General features: G+C 31.1%; 2 protein-coding genes across 2 annotated transcripts; one reads left to right on the plus strand and one right to left on the minus strand.

Moving 5' to 3' along the window:
* Positions 1-656: 656 nt before the first annotated feature.
* On the minus strand, positions 657-6,768 carry LOC107613245 (DEK domain-containing chromatin-associated protein 1). Its single transcript, XM_016315147.3, has 11 exons — positions 5,752-6,768; positions 5,452-5,485; positions 4,793-4,872; positions 4,622-4,681; positions 3,996-4,106; positions 3,810-3,890; positions 3,272-3,346; positions 1,874-2,321; positions 1,393-1,490; positions 1,284-1,314; positions 657-1,189 (listed from the first exon to the last, which is right to left on the minus strand). The coding sequence occupies exons 1-11, from the start codon at positions 6,376-6,378 to the stop codon at positions 996-998; spliced, it is 1,839 nt and encodes a 612-aa protein (XP_016170633.1). The 5' UTR covers positions 6,379-6,768; the 3' UTR covers positions 657-995.
* Positions 6,769-12,046: 5,278 nt separating this feature from the next.
* Positions 12,047-15,500, plus strand: SWI3A (SWITCH/sucrose nonfermenting 3A). Its single transcript, XM_016315633.3, has 7 exons — positions 12,047-12,250; positions 12,344-12,915; positions 13,452-13,949; positions 14,272-14,429; positions 14,550-14,596; positions 14,935-15,095; positions 15,200-15,500. The coding sequence occupies exons 1-7, from the start codon at positions 12,160-12,162 to the stop codon at positions 15,377-15,379; spliced, it is 1,707 nt and encodes a 568-aa protein (XP_016171119.1). The 5' UTR covers positions 12,047-12,159; the 3' UTR covers positions 15,380-15,500.
* Positions 15,501-16,818: the final 1,318 nt, after the last annotated feature.

The raw sequence follows: 16,818 nt of genomic DNA on the forward strand, positions 1-16,818 counted from the left end.
GAATAAAAATAAGAATAAAATATGACCCTAGGGAGGTGATCTTTTCTAGTATATATTTTTAGTTCATCTGTTATATCTTTAAACCAAACACTCATCATCTCCTATAAAGAAAAAATTTAAATAAATTACATCTTAATCTATTTTTGATAATCTAAAAGGTGACTTACAAAATATCCCTAAAATGTAAATTTGCTAATCCAACCGACTAAATTAATTGGGGTCACAAGGCCATTAATTAGGCAGATTAGCCCATTGATTGTCCGCTTAAGGTGCAATGGTTTTCCTCCTTTTCTGTTTCTTTTGTGGATAATCTTAATTAGTATCTCACTCATTTTACTTGTTTCTTTTATAAGAAAATCGATCATCGTTTTTTTTTTTGTTTTCGGACATGCCAGTCGATGTTTGACTTATCAAACGGCCCAAGAAACAACAAAAGAAGTCCACTGGTAACAATAATTCAGACAGAAACAAAAGAAATCCTTAATCATTTTAAGTGATTTCACTCCAAATATCAAACCTGCATAAGTGGCCCATTTCGTCCAGCTTATACCACAAGTTTTGAATCCAGAGTTATATTCCAAAATTACGATTATATATGTATGTCTGGGTTAAAAGATTACCATCAATAAAACGAACACATTTCAAGGACCCAAAAATTCAACAAATAAAATTTAAGAACATGACATTGATCTAAATTAGAAGGAAATATAGTTTACAGGCAGGTGAAAAAGAAATTATAAAAAAAAACTATTCAATGAGAAAATAAAATATCACATCAGTAATACAGGGAACTGGGTTAATCTAATATGGTACAAAGTACAAACCTAATTTAGATCATCTATCACAAAATGTCACAACTCAAACCAAATATCTACCATAGCTTAACCTATAGAGACAGCTGATAGGAGAATCATCAAGATAAACTCTAGCTATTGGACTGACCCAATTGCCTCTAATTTCTGCACAGGTCAAATATTATTTATCCCTCTAAAGTTTCAAGCTTCATCATCATCACCCTCATCGTCTTTTGCTCCATCTCCATCTCCATCACCATCACCATCACCATCACCATCATTATCATCATCGTCTTCTCCTTCAACTTCCTCATCAGACATGTTATTAATTACATCTGTAATTATATCCTTCACCTCTGCTTTTCTATGCATTAAATCCAGGCCAAAGTGGGTACCTGCCAACATTACATTAAAGAATATCATTTCAATAATTCATTTCCCTTCTTTCAGGAATGACATGTAATGTATGTCGATGAAAAGAGATCATACCAAGTTGCCTGAGGATATCAGATAGAGTTGCCTGAATCAAAGAAAGTCAAATTAAATCAGAACTTAACATTTGGAAGAAAGATTGATTGCCACAGAAGTCACTACTTACAGTATTAAAATCAACTTCCTTCAGAATATCGACTACAACTGCATGCATGTCCTCCCTGCTAGGTTCCTTCTTGGACTTCTTACTACCTTTTCCTTTCCCTAACAATGGCATTGGAACAGAATAATTTGAGATAGAAAATTTACAAACAGCCACATACTTAAAAAGTACAGAACCATGCTGTGTAACTTGATACGAATTCATATCAACGGTGTGTTTATCAGGATGGTAAAAATGGGGAGGCAAATTTCATGTGAGATCTGTAATTGTCAGCATTTAGCTCATCCATGAAAACTTATGTCCTATTTTTTCCCCCAACCAAACACCTGAGAAGGAAAGTTTCCCGAAACAGTTTGACAGGACTACTTGATCAAGGTTAACAACTTCTAAAACTATTTTGCACAAACAACAGAATGCTAACTGAAATAGAGTAAGCACTACAGATAACATCATGTGTAAATTGGGAAAAATGCAATCAATTCACCTTGATCCTTCACTGAAGCTTTTGACGGCTTCTCTGTTTGTTTTTTGCTTGCAGCCTTTCCCTTAGTATCCGACTTTTCACTAGAGGTTTTCTGCTTCTTGGATGCAGAAGCATTATCCTGGTCAGTCTTTTTTGAAGAGGACTTCTTCGGAGTTTTCTCAACACTCTTAGCAGCCTTCACAGATGTCTTCTTGCCTGAAGTAGATTTCTCTCCTACTTTGCCAGTTGAACCCTCTTTTGCAATCTTTTTAGGAGTGCGCTTTTGGGTGCTTGGTTTTTCTTCCTCTTCCTCTGATTTATTTTCCTCTTCACTTTCATCATTTGGAACTCCAACATCTTCATCATCATGAGATGCCTCTTCAGCATCCGACACTTCCTCTTTATCATCCTCCTCAACATCAGAAGACTGTTTTCTCTTTTTACCAACATCCGAACGTTGCTTTTGCTTCTGGAAATATCAAATATATCAAAGTGATTAAAACCATTGAAGCCTATGTGTAATACTCCTGATGAATAAGCAAGTCACAACCCAAATCCTCCAGATATGCACGGAAGAGAAAAACAAACAAAATTGGTCAATTATGATAAAAAAAAAAAAAATCCAGATGGAAAGTTAAGATGATCATTTGCTTTCATAATTGACAGAATGCAGAAACTTAACAAGAAAGCTAAGTATCTCCAATTATCTAAAGGCAAAATAAGTGCTAAAACCAGACAAAACAACTCAGCAGAAACTGCCAATAGTTAGAAAGCAACTTGGTTGAGCTACTGCATTCACAATTATACCAGATTGCAACACAAAGCACCTGGAACTAAACAAACTCCACAGAGAGGTAATCTTAGATAGAATACAAGCTAAGATAGTTAAGTTTCTGACAGAAAACCCAACACAAAGAAGTTATTGGAACATGTTAAACAAGAGAGTGCAATCACACTAAACAGGCTGATGTGGACTAGCAGCAAAGCAGATGCAATATTTCAACAGGGAATATCAACAATTTTAAGAAGCAAAAAACAATGAACACAGAACAGAACCAGAAAACAAAACAGGTATAAACTATTGCTGTAGGGTTAAAGTGAATATAATCATATTTAAGTCCTATTAGAAGTTCACCTCTACTCTCTCTTGCTCTCTCACACACACAATCAAATGCAGCTAGGATTAAAGTGAATATAATCATATTTAAGTCATATTTAAGTCAAACTCTAGAACTGACCAAATAAGATACATTTAGGAGGAATGGAGGATACTAAATCATCACCAAAGCAATGTCAGTGAGCAAAACTTGAAGAATTTGTAACATAAGTATCAGAATTAGAAGCGATAGATTGCACATCAAAGCTTAGTGATCGACTTATAAGCAGCAGAACAAATATAATTTAGTAATGAAAACACACCTTGGCATGTGTTTCTGTAGATCCTTCCCCAGGGGATTTGTTAGGAGTTGCCTTTCTGGTTCGTTTTTTACCCTTCTGCAAAAAATAGAAGCATATTTCTAAGTTCAAACATCTAAAATACATGAAATCTAAACAAATAAAGATACATATTAGAGTTTAAAGAATGTGCATGGATTCATTGACACAAATAATTAGATGTAGAGGAATTTATTTCCATCAATCCAGCTGTTGAATTATAGTTGCCAACTTGCCATATTGATCATGCATGTCAAATACAACAAATAAGAAAAGTATCGGAGACACATGGTTGATTTTCTTTTAGTTTGAAATGATATAATGTTAATTCCAAGACATCTAGTTGAACTACAAAACAATTTAGAAAGAATCAAAATGAAAAATCAAGAGATACATGAGGAATGTTTTTAACCAAACCGCTCAAACTATAATATGTTGTTATTTCACAAAGTATATTATTTATTTTATAAACAAAAAACTTAATTGATCAAGAACCTTATATAATAATCCAGAGATAACAAACCTGCTCTTTATCAGCAAGAAGAACATCAGTCGTAGCATGTGGGGACTCCAAAAATTCCAACAACTTTATAGACAGTTCTTCCTGAAATCATGTATAATGTGATAACTTAGTTTCAAATCAAAAGATAGCAAAATCCTTTCTAGAAATAAGGGGCTGTGGATCAAGGAGAATTAAATCAGTACTTACCTTCTTCACATTGGCCTTGTTTATTGGAATATTAAGAACATCACAAAAGTCCAACAACTTTTCTTTTACACACTTGTCAATCCTCTCCTTCACCTTTGCCCGTTGTTTTTCCTACAAACAATATTTTAATTGCGGGTCAATCTCAACCTCAGATGCTCAATGTTTGAGAAATGACATAGGACATGAAAAGTGAAAACAGAAAATTCAGCAATATAGTTAATAGAAGACGAACATGGTGAGCTATCCAACAACAAAGTGTTAGGAACAAATTTTATGGGCAGGTCAGGGTAGGAGACACAGGACAAAGGCATGTGACAGGCCTAATTCAGTGAATTGATTACTATGTAATTAGGAGTGGCTAGGGTGAGTATGGCCATTTCAGAGTTGTTAGAACATAAGAAGTTGGAGGGAGAAATACATAGGGAAAGGGAAGCCACAGATACCTTGTCTGACATTTTGTAATTGTTGTGGGACTAACAGTCTAGGAACACCTCAGAGAGAAAGAAATATTAAAAACATCAGAACCATTTAGGGTTCTTGACACTTTGGCAAGGGTTCCAAAGTAATTTACAATTTTCCCTTCAATCCTTACTACTACTAATTATACTTGTGCTAACATAACATACCTCATTTTCAGTCCACACAAAACCAGAAAACTGCCCTATATTTCTCTTTAAATTGTGTGCCTGCAAAACAATCAGGGACAGCCATGTTGTTGATACAAGCAAAAATGTGAACAATAAAATTAATTTTTTAGGAAATGAGAAACAACAAGAACAATTCACCAAAATCACCACCTTAGATTTCTTCCCAAAAAGTATATTATGAAGCAATTGGAGGTTGTCATCAGGTTTTCTCTTGGATAACTTGAAAGCCACTGAAACAGTTTATACATTAACTTCAACACTAACCAGCGAAAAGATAATTAGAAGTTAAAACAAGCTAAAAACTTGGAAATCTGCAAAGATAATATCCTATAGATATCAATACTACAGAAAACAAGAAGATTCAGACCTCCCTAAGAATACCATACTGAATGAAAAACACAAATAAAAGCTCTGCGACTAAGCATCTGAAAATAAATGAATCAGAATTCAGAAACCAATCTAATCACAATAGTACGGAATAGCATCCCAAAATAAAAGAAATGAAGAAGTGCAAAACAACAAATACAGAAGTAATAAAGAAAAATTACCAAACCCTACATAAAATCAATGAAAGCACTTTAACACACTAATGCAAGAACGCCAGTGCTAGTCAAATGGTACCTCAAATAATACCCATAGTCACTTGATCAATAAGCTACCAGCAAGCAACACTTATTATTTCAACCAAAAACAATTCTAGAATAAGGTGCAAATAACAAAATCCAGAAAAGCACAGTGCAGCTATAGATTTTTGTTGTGGCAAAAATAACAGGGTCTAAATGTAAAGCCATTGAACCACTTGAACCTACCATTAGGGATATCCTTAAGCTGCTCACCACGACCCTGAAACCCGAAGAAATTTACACAATCAAATCCAAATTACCAATACTTAATTCCTCAAAAGGACAAAAATAAATTGTTTCTCGAAGAAAATATATATAAAACATGTCTACAGACAAGTTATTCAAATCTATATCTTTCTTAATGGTTTCATCTATAGTTCTGTTTGATCTCGCGCTACCTGAACCTATGGAGCTACATTCCATCTAAAACTATATAGCATAAATCTGAAAAATTGAGTAAGATAGCGTGGAAAGACAGGAGCGTACCTTTGCAATTGCGAGCGCTTTACCAGCTGAGGACCTCGAAGACCTCGCCGGCGATGGCACAGAGTAGCGCTCTACCGTCTTTCTCTCCCTCGTCGGCCGGTCACTTACCGGAGTAATCGGTTCCTTCTTCTCGGGGACTTCTTTCTTACTCGCTTTCTCCTTCTTCGACTTTGCTTCGGTTCCCTTACCCTTCTTCGCCTTCTCAGTACCTTCAGCTTCGTCTTCGTCTTCAGCTTCTTCATCCTCCTCCGCGTCCTCTCCGTCTCCTTCCTCCTCCTCTTCGTCTTTCACTGCATCGTCACCGTCCTTCTCTTCTTCTTGCTCTTCTTTCTCTTCTTCGTCACCACCTTCCTCTTCTCCTTCTTCTACCTTGTTACCCTCTTTCTTCTCCTCCTCCTCTTCTTCTACCTTGGATTCTTGAGCAGCTTCCTTTGACTCGTCTTCCTTCGAATTCCCCTCGTCATGCTCTTCCTCTTCGGGCTTTGCTTCGGGTGGAGCTCCCTGTTGGTCTTGGTTCTCAGGTTCGGGTTTAGGTTCGGATTGAGGGTCGGATTTGGGAGCAGAATCTGCGTCGGGTTTGGGAGGTTCCTGTTGAGGCTTGTTCTCTTCTAGGGTTTCCGTGGCCATGTTGATTGGTGAACCCTAGGAGGGGAAGAAGAAACCCTAGAATTGGGAATGGAAGCGAATCGAACAGATTTGGGAATTTGGAAGAGAGAGATGAATGGGAATCGCGAAATGTGAAATTGGTGTGTGTATTTTGGGAGCGTTAATTTGAGTGAGAGGGCGCGCTCAAAAGAGTGTGTGACTGTGTGAGAAAGAAAGAGAAAGAGAAAAGAGAGAGAGAGAGAGAGAAATGAGAGTGAGTGAGTGTGTGTGTGTGAGTTTGTAAGTGTGGGTTTCAAAATTTTGATGGGAAAATTGTGAGCGGGGGCTTTTGCAATTTTGGCAATCCTAAACCCTCCCTCGCCTTCTTTGTTTTTGCTTTTCACACTCCCGGCAAAACTATTGCAGCAACGTGGAGAGAAAAATAAATAAATTTTTGGTTAATTAAAAATAGGAAACTAATATGGAATCAATAGATGATCAGTTAAAAAGTAAATAATTTAACTAATTTATAATTATATTTAATTAATTTTATTTTTTTTAATTTATAATAATTGATATTAATTATTTCTCACCTCAAATTAAAATTATGAATGATACGTTGGAGAAATAGGGGCAGGGATTACGGAACTTCCAACGATCCTGATTCTTAATATATAAAATATATAAAAGAACATCAATTTAGTATGAAAAAGAAACATTATAATACTTAATAGAAGAAACATCTTAATGTCTAGCATAAGTACCATTCAAGTAGAGATTTTGGATTTACACAAAGGTATTTGGCTAGTTTTTTGCTCGTACCCTCTTAATTCCCTAGCATTGTTGTTTAAAATATAAAAATTATGTTTATATTTTAAAATGTGAGATATCTAAAAATTTTTTAAAAATTAATTTATTTTTATATATTTTGGACAAAAAAATTTAAATATTTTGTATTTTAAAAGGTCAAAAATATTTTTGTATTTTTAATTAATCAAATATTTATATATCTTTGAATTAAAAAATTAAGAACTTGTTTTTTTTTTAAGATAATGGAAAATTAGAATTATAGATATCTATTAGCCTATTAGGTATAAATTAATTTTAATCCATTCTCACAGTAAATAATTATAATTTATACGTATATACATAATGATAAATTAGTAAAAATAATTATATTTTATATTAATTATGTAAATAATTATTAAAAAATTATATATAATTAAATGATTATGTCTAATATTTTATATTATTATTATACAACTATTTTTTAAGTTTTATAATCACTTAATTAATTATTTAGGATTTAATTTAAATATAATAATTTATAGTCAAATAAAATTTGTAAAAGAAATTATAATTATATGCTAATTACGTATATAATTAGGTTTATTATACAATAACATAAAAAATTACCCTCTAATTTCTAAAGATACCGGAATAATGACTGTGTATTTAACACAATATTTTAAACTCAAATAGAATATATTATCCAATTATAAAAACTTAATTGTAAACTCAATTAAATATGACAGATGTTTCATTTTTCATATTTCTTTAACATTATTTGTATTTTTGTTACTATATAATAAAAGATGAGATAACGATTATTTGTATTTATTTTAAACTTATATAATAAGTTAAAACATATCCTTGATAATTGTATAAGTTTTTATATATCTATATAATCTATATAATAATTATATAAAGTATGAGATCTGTTTGATGCAGATCTTGCGCCCAATTTAATAAAGAAAAAAATTATATTTATTGTAAACTTAATCGGTGGCTGGTTTTTTGGTCATTTTAGGGGATTGCTATGAGATCTATACCAATCACTATCACTATTCCGATTGAGATATTCTTAAACAAATTTGTGAAGATTTTAAGTGTCTTTGTTAAAAAAGCACTTACTACTTCTTCCTAGGGTGAGCACGGGTAACAGGTACTCGATTACCTGTCCGAATTCGAATCAAACCAATTAAATTGATTCTGGAATCAACGGATAATCGGGTCTAACTCGAACTAAACCAATGGCTTTTGTTAGTAATTGGTTTGGGTATCGGTTCTGGGGTGCGGAACCCAAACCAACCCGTGAACCCGATTATATATTAATTAAATAAAAAAAATAAAAAAATATATATGGTTTTTAGTGTTTTTTAGTGAGATTATTCACTATTAATATGTTTGAATTTTAATGAGTTTAGTTTTTAATGTATTTGGTATTAACATGTTTAGATTATTTATATTGATGTTACATATTTATTGTACTTGTTGAATTTTTAAGATAAAATTTGATTTTTTTTATGAATTTTAAATTTATCGGGTACCCAATTACCTGAACCGAACCAATTCGTTCTTAATCGGTTTGGTTTAGTTTGGATACATACACAAAAAAATACAAATTCAAATCAAACCGAACCAATTACATTTTGATCAGTTCGATTCTAATTTCACCTTAAACCCGAACCAAACCGACCCGTGCTCACCCCTACTTCTTACTGGTATGGTGTTCTGTCCCTCCAAATATTTTTAAAATAATTTGTTAGTAATATATGTAATATATATATTGATAATTAATTAGTATATATTGGTATATTATACATAAAAATTTATATTTAAATAACTCATTATGTATAATGTGTGTTATAATATATCAATAGGAGGTAATGTTTAAAATAATAATGATAATAATAATAATAATAATATAGAATAACTATATTCAGTATAAATATATAATAAATTTATTAAAAAAATGGTCTAAATAAAAATAATAAGTTAACCTATTTAAAAATTAAGATGATTCAAACAAATTAAAGTTGTATTTATTTTTAATAAAATTTTATTCTTTCAATTTTTTTCTTATGCATTCTATGTAAAAAAGGATTTACAACTTTTTACTTTCATATGACAACACAATAATTGAATGTATTAAGATTATTAAAACAAGATTTTTTAAACAAAGATGAAATACAAATTTTAACAAAATAATATAATTGTATATATTAAAAAAATTAAAAAATTCAATTTAGATATGATAACATAAAGTATTATTAAAAAAATTTAAAAATACTAAAATCTTAAAGTATATTATTGAATATAATTTGTATATAATATAATTGATTTGATATACATGTTAAAATTTACTGAAATATTAGTATATTGATATACTTAAAAAATTTTTTATAAATTATAATTTGTTAATTTTTTATTATATTAGATTATATATTTAATTTAGTCCCTTTCATATAAAATTTTTGGTTCCACTACTACATGTGTAAAATTTTGTTACTAACTTAGTGTTGTGATATGTGTGAATCTGTGCAGCATGCAAACGGTGCTGTGAATGTGTTAAGTGTGAAGAATAAATGGTATTTATTTTTTTATTTTTTTGGTTTCTTTTCTTTTTATTTTTGGTTTTTCACAAGACTAATTCTAAGAGGAAGAGGTTTTGTCATGCATATAACGAAGAAGAAGGCTTAATTTTATTTTAAAAATTAATAAAAATAAAATAAGATATTTTATCATTTTATATAATGGTCATTCAATCACTCATTAAAAAACTTTTTTTTCTCTTGACTGTTTTGACTATCCACTATAGTATGCATTTTCTGACAATATGTTTCAATTTCACAAATTATTAGGAATTCGAATTTTATTTAAAAATTTGTTATTGAATCAATAAATTATCAGCACAAGAAATAAAATTTAAATATTAAATATTTATTTAGATATATAAGTGAGTTGATTATTTAACTATATTGATTAATTCCTTTTTTTTCTAATGAGTTGATATTATTAATTAGATTTTATTTGGATAAAATATATTTTTTATCTTTAAAATTTGTTAAAGGTTTAAAAATATTTTTACATTTTATTTTATTTTAAAGTTGTCATTATAAAATTATTATTAAATTAGTTCTAAATTTTTGAAAAATTAACTGTAGATATATATTTAATACAAATAAAAAATTTCTAAAATAAAATTAAAATATAAAAATATTTTTAAAATGGATAAAGTATATTTTTTGTCTCTAAAGTTTGGCAAAGGTTTAAAAAATATCTCTAAATTTTATTTTGTTTCAATTTTGTCCCAAACGTTTTCGATTTGTATCAAATATGCAAATTTTTAAAAAATTTAAGACCAATCTAGCAATAATGCATGAAAATTATGCTTGATTTGCTTGTGTTGATGGTTGTTTTTATGAAATTGTTGTTGAATTGGTCTTAAATTTTTTGAAAAATTAGCCGTCAGGGATATATTTGATGCAAATCGAAAACTTTTTGAACAAAACTAAAACAAAATAAAACTTAGAGATATTTTTTAAAATTTTGTCAAACTTTAAAAATAAAAAATATACTTTACCCTTTTAAAATTTTTAATAAATTTTAAGACAAAAATATATACTTTAGGCGATTTCTCATCTTTGAGTGAGTAAGATGAGCCCTATACACCTTGTTTGATTGTTTGGATTTTGAAGAAACTAGACAAAAAAATATTTCTCATATATGAAGAAACTAAATTCTAAAATCGAAAATAAAAGAAAAAGTGTGATATTGATCTTTCTATTTTATTAAAAAAATATTTATTTATTTTATTATTTGAAATAATTTAGTTTAAGTTGGATTTCTTAAAAAAAAATATATATTAAATATATACTAAAATTAACTACTAATATAAAAATGTTACATAACTCACAAGTTCACATACCCCACGCCAACTCCACCGTATCAATAGCAAATATGAAAAACACTAATCATGTTAATTTCATAAATTTTTTGTTTGTTTTTTTTTTATTTATGAAATTGAAATCTTCTTATTAATATGGTTTTTGTTTGTCAAAAAATAAATAAATATGTTCTTTATGTTTAATTGTTATTTTTATCGTATTTGATTATAACTAAATTTTGTTATACAATTTAAAGCATATTTGATTATAATATAATTTTAAAATTTTGATTTGGACTATTATAACTAAGTTTTGAAATATGATTTAAAGCATGTGTTTGATTATATTATGGTTTTTTAATCTATAGGTAGATTTTTAACTAAATTTTGAAGTATAATCTTGATTTTTGAATTTGATTACAAGATATAATATGTTTGATTATAATTAAATTTTAAAGTATGATACAAAATCTGTTTGATTATATAATTTTAAATTTTAAAAATTTATTGTTTAAAATTATATCATTTTTTATTTATATGTCAATAAAGTGTAAAGAGATATCCACCATGTAAATAATAAAATATATGAATAATTTCGTTTTGTTTCGCATTATTTATTGACAGAAGGATATATATGTACATCGTTTACTATTTTGGAGGACTTAATTGGTATTTTTCTTTTTTTTCAAGAACTAATTATTCCAAGATCAACATCTTTAAAAATCTAATTATCACTTTAATCTATAAAATATAGAAAAGCTTTCAAGTATACCGATACATCAATATTTCAGTAAATTTTAATCGTTGATCTTAATTATATATATTTTTTATAATTAAGATCAACGGTTAAAAATCACTGAAATATTAGTATATCGATATACTTAAATTTTTTTCTAAAATATATTATAATTGATTTTAGTATACAAATAATATTTTTTTTTAAATTCCATTTGAATTTTATTTTAAGCGAGTTTTTAAAAATTAAAAAAATAGTAAAATGAAAATAACGAAAATAAATAGAGGAGCCAAACTACATCGTTTAGAAGAAGAAAACCCTTTAACACGGTAATTTGTAGCTGACTTGAACACCGCCAATATAAATCTGAATAACACCGGAGAAGTAATAGCTGAAGCGCCGGAAACCCCGCCACAAAATGGAGCTCTCAAAAGACCCGAATTCCAACCCGGGTCGAACCGAAGACTCCGATTCGGAGCTCGAACTCTACACTATCCCAAGCTCTTCAAGTAAGCAACAACGAAACACACACACTCACTCTCTTCTCTGAAAACCCTAATTTACTTTGAACCTAAAACGACGTCGTTTTTGCGGTGCTGCAGGGTGGTTCGCATGGGACGAAATCCACGAGACAGAGAGAACAACGCTGAGAGAATTCTTCGATGGAACATCCATGTCGCGCTCACCCAAGATCTACAAGGAGTACAGAGACTTCGTCATCAACAAGTACAGGGAAGATCCTACGAGGAAGCTCCTCTTCACCGACGTCAGAAAATCACTCGTCGGCGACGTCACGCTCCTCCGCAAGGTCTTCACGGCGCTCGAAGGTTGGGGTTTGATCAACTACGGCGCAACCTCAGGGGACACCGACGCGGAAGGTTGTGGTGGTGGTGCTGAGGACGAAGGGTGGAGGGTTAGGGTTGAGGAAGGTGCGCCCAATGGGATAAGGGTAGTTGCGACACCGAACTCGCTGAAGCCGATTACACTGCCACGTGGCGCAAAGACGACTAAGGATGGTTCGGGTTCGGGTTCGGGTTTTAGTTCGGATTGTGTGAAATTGCCGCCGCTGGCGAGTTACTCGGATGTGTATGGGGATTTGATGAAGCAGAAGGAGGAGATGAATTGTGGGCTCTGTGGTGATAAAATTGGTTCTGGACATTACCGAAGTACCAAGGTATTTTATTTATTAAGTAAAGTTCTTGTTCTTGTTCTTGTGGTTCTGTTCTGTAGTTAAAGAATATTATGTTTAAATTATCTATAAAATCACCTCATTGTTGTTCTTTCTGTTGAAAATTTAATGCTCCTATATTTTCATCTTCACTGGATATCGATGTGCTATAACTAACATGCGTTTGGGATTAAATTGTTTCATTGTGGAAGAAACCCAAATCAGCTGGTGAAAAGAGGTGGTGGTGGAGAGCACTGTTTGTAACAAAGTAAATTGTAAATCTATGTAACATTTCTGTTTTGAATATGTTTGTGGCAAGGTTTATTATCCCTTGCTTATCAAGAGAACAATTTCAGTATGGTAAGAATTTTGGATATTGAAGGGGTTTTGAGTATTGGCTCGCTGATGAACAGAGTTACAACTTTTTCCTGCCACTGCATGCTAATTTTATTATGTCCTAGGTGATTAATCTTTCAATATGCAATATTTCTTAAACTGATAGTGATATGATTTGCTGTCCTATTGTGTTCGTAATGTCACAGGATAATTTCATGATTTGTGCAAAATGTTTCACAAATAAAAATTATGGAGATAATAGGTCTGCGGAGGATTTCACATTAACAGAGTCCGGTGAAAATAGTGGCGAACAGGGAGCTGTGTGGACTGAGGGAGAAACACTTCTCCTTTTAGAATCTGTTATGAAGCATGGAGATAACTGGGACCTAGTTGCTCAAAGTGTTCAAACAAAGAGTAAACTTGATTGCATCTCAAAACTCATTGAGCTGCCCTTTGGGGAGCTCATGTTGGGCTCTGCTCACCGAAATGGTAACAGTAATAGTGTTAATGGCTACGTGAACAATGTGAAACAAGTTCAGTCATCATCATCATCGTCTAACCATCAAGAAACTTCAAAGGCGCAGGATCAGTCTCACGATCTTAGGAATGAAAACGAGCAGAATGGAGATGCTGTTGAGGAAAGTCCTTCAAAAAGACAACGCGTTGCTCCTCTTTCAGATACCAGCAGTTCACTATTGATGCAGGTAAGGTCTAGGTGTAATCCTGAATTTTGTATTCCTATGTTGTGTCAGGAACTTTCCAGAACCTGGTTGAACTTCTCCTGTTGCTAGGGTGCTTTTATGAGCATAACATTCACAGAATTTTTGAAAGACTTGTTTATTGGTTAATGAGGTATACAGCTCAGCTCTAGTATATATTAGCCAGAGCCCAGAAGAATGAACTGTATTTATTTAATTTGGATCTCAAGTGATATTTGTATTCTTTTTAATTTGTTTCACATTCAGTTACTTACATTCCATTTCTCATGTATAAGTATAAAAATTAGTTAATGATATTTTGGATTAGGTGGGGCTTATTGCTAGTGTGGTTGATCCTCATATCACAGCGGCTGCAGCTGATGCTGCTACTATGGCACTTTGTGATGAGAACCTGTGTCCAAGGGAGATATTTGATGTTGAAGAGGATTATGCTCTTAGCGTGAACTCTGCAAATAATTCAGCAAGGTTTTCTACACATAAAAATCACTTGGTTTTATTATCATTTGGGTTGTGCTAGATGGTAACATGCTCTTAAGTTGTGCCTTCAGTTTATTAAATCCTTTTATTTTGTGTGTTTTTGTTCAGAGCCCATGGGGATGAAGGTGTAGAGATGAAGTCGTCCAATCAATCAGGTATTTTACTGTTTTTACTTGAAGATGATATTCTGATATGCCTTTATTCAAACAAATAGCCTATCTGTTAAGTATGTGTCAGTGCCTCCTGTAAGTCTGTAACTGCAGTAAGATTCTGTCTTAGTTTCTACTTTGAGTCCTTTCTCCATCTGGGGATGTTCAGTTCAAGCTTTCTTATCATGATAAATAAATAGTTTTTATTTATTTACTTCTTGAAAAATTACACACGCATGAATGGTAATTTCTCATATTTTCTGGCGCCTTGTATCACACCATTAGTTACGATTCTTTGAACTATTGCTGCATTTCGCCTTTAACAAGAGAGCTTATTCCTGCAGAAATAGACGACAGAGGCCAAAAGGATGGCATACCCTTGACACTGCGTGTAAGAGCCGCCATTGCAACTGCTCTCGGAGCTGCTGCTGCACGAGCAAAGTTATTAGCTGACCAGGAAGACAGAGAGGTTGAACTTTTAGTAGCTACTATAATTGACGCACAGGTTGCTACTACCTCAAAAGAATTCATCCCTGCAAACTTTTTTCACTTGATTTCCAATTCTTTATTTCAAATTTCATTTTAATGATTATCTTTTATGCTTTCTAGGTTAAGAAATTGCAACACAAGGTTAGACATTTTGATGATCTGGAGCTGTTGATGGAAAAGGAACATGCTGAAATAGAGGAGCTAAAAGATTCTATCTTAACTGAACGGATTGATGTTTTAAGGAGGACATTTAGATCTGGAATCACTAGACGGAAAGATTATTCTTATGTCAAATCTTAGACCAGATTGTTTGTATCTGTTTGATTTTGGTGCTCTATGGCTTATCATTATTGGACTATTGATATTACCAGTTTACCACACCATAAAGCACAGAAGTAAATTTGTTAACCACTTTCAGAAAGCTCTTTCTATTATGCTTTGTTAATTTTTGTTTGACACTTATGGTATGTTTGATTGCTTGGTAAAAGTGGAGGTAATTCATACCCAAATAAATTTCATGTACAGTTTCAATATTTAAGTATAGGAGAGTTAATTTGGTTGAGTTTAGAATTAGTCCAAACGGACAATGGTTTAAAGCTAAGATAATTAGATAAACAATTTAAAACTGTAAGACATGACTTAACATAAAGATTCTATATTATTTGAGTAAAATTTATAAAATAAAATAAATTATTATGAATTACTTTATTACTTGTTGGGTGTATTAACAACTAATAATCCTTCAAAGTTCAAACGCGAGAGATATGTCTAAGTTTAGAATATGATATCACAATATTTTTATTTTTATTTAAAATAAAAGAATTCTAATTTATTTAAGGGCAATTTACGCATCTAAATTGTTTGACCTTCAATATTACGCAAATACATTGTTTCTAAATTTAATACGCAAATGCATTGTTTCACTAGCGGTTTACAGGTGTGCATAAACCGCTACAACCAGCCGCGGTTTATGTGTGTGAGTGTGTGAGTGTTTACGTGCATGTGTGTGTGAGTGTAAACCGCTACTGCCAGTAGCGGTTTACGTGTATGTGTGTATACTATTTAAATAATATTATAAATAAAAAATTTAATTTATCATTTCACAATATAATTTAAAAAATATAAATATGCATGTAATAAATTTTTTATTTGTATTTATTATTAAAATGAGATTAAATAGCAAATCAAAGAGTGAGTACTTACAGAATACTAAAATATATAAACCAAGACTAATTTTTTTTTATCTTCATCCCTTCTAAAACTCATGAATGATAAAATAATTTATTTTTAGTAAAAAATTCACTAAAACATACACTTTTTCTTTAAAAATTACTTCATTTTTTATCCATATAAATCATATGATTGCAAAAAATATATACTCCATTTTCGTTCTCTCAATTTTTTTGTAACTTAATTTAGCGGTTTCTGTGTTCCTCTAGCGGTTTACGTTGATTAGAAAAAATGTTTGTTTATGCTAAATTAAGTTACAAAAAAATTGAGAGAAAGAAAACGGAGTATATATTTTTTGCAATCATATGATTTATATGGATAAAAAATGAAGTAATTTTAAAGAAAAAGTGTATGCTTTAGTGAATTTTTTACTAAAAATAAATTATATTATCATTCATGAGTTTTAGAAGGGATGAAGATAAAAAAAAATTTAGTCTTAGTTTATATATTTTAGTACTCTGTGAACACTCACTCTTTGATTTGCTATTTAATCTCATTTTAATAATAAA

This window comes from Arachis ipaensis, chromosome B8, assembly GCF_059453495.1.
Source record: "Arachis ipaensis isolate K30076 ecotype BB chromosome B8, ASM5945349v1, whole genome shotgun sequence".
NCBI classification, from domain to species: Eukaryota; Viridiplantae; Streptophyta; class Magnoliopsida; order Fabales; family Fabaceae; genus Arachis; species Arachis ipaensis.

Bases quoted from the DNA above. Each gene is read 5' to 3' on its own strand.
- LOC107613245 (XM_016315147.3), bottom strand. From the start codon at position 6,378: ATGGCCACGGAAACCCTAGAAGAGAACAAGCCTCAACAGGAACCTCCC. The intron at 3,891-3,995 runs GTAAGTACTGAT...ACATGATTTCAG, and splicing joins ACAAGGCCAATGTGAAGAAG to GAAGAACTGTCTATAAAGTT. The intron at 1,315-1,392 runs GTAAGTAGTGAC...TCTTTGATTCAG, and splicing joins AGGAAGTTGATTTTAATACT to GCAACTCTATCTGATATCCT.
- SWI3A (XM_016315633.3), top strand. From the start codon at position 12,160: ATGGAGCTCTCAAAAGACCCGAATTCCAACCCGGGTCGAACCGAAGAC. The intron at 12,916-13,451 runs GTATTTTATTTA...GTAATGTCACAG, and splicing joins GACATTACCGAAGTACCAAG to GATAATTTCATGATTTGTGC. The intron at 14,597-14,934 runs GTATTTTACTGT...TTATTCCTGCAG, and splicing joins GAAGTCGTCCAATCAATCAG to AAATAGACGACAGAGGCCAA.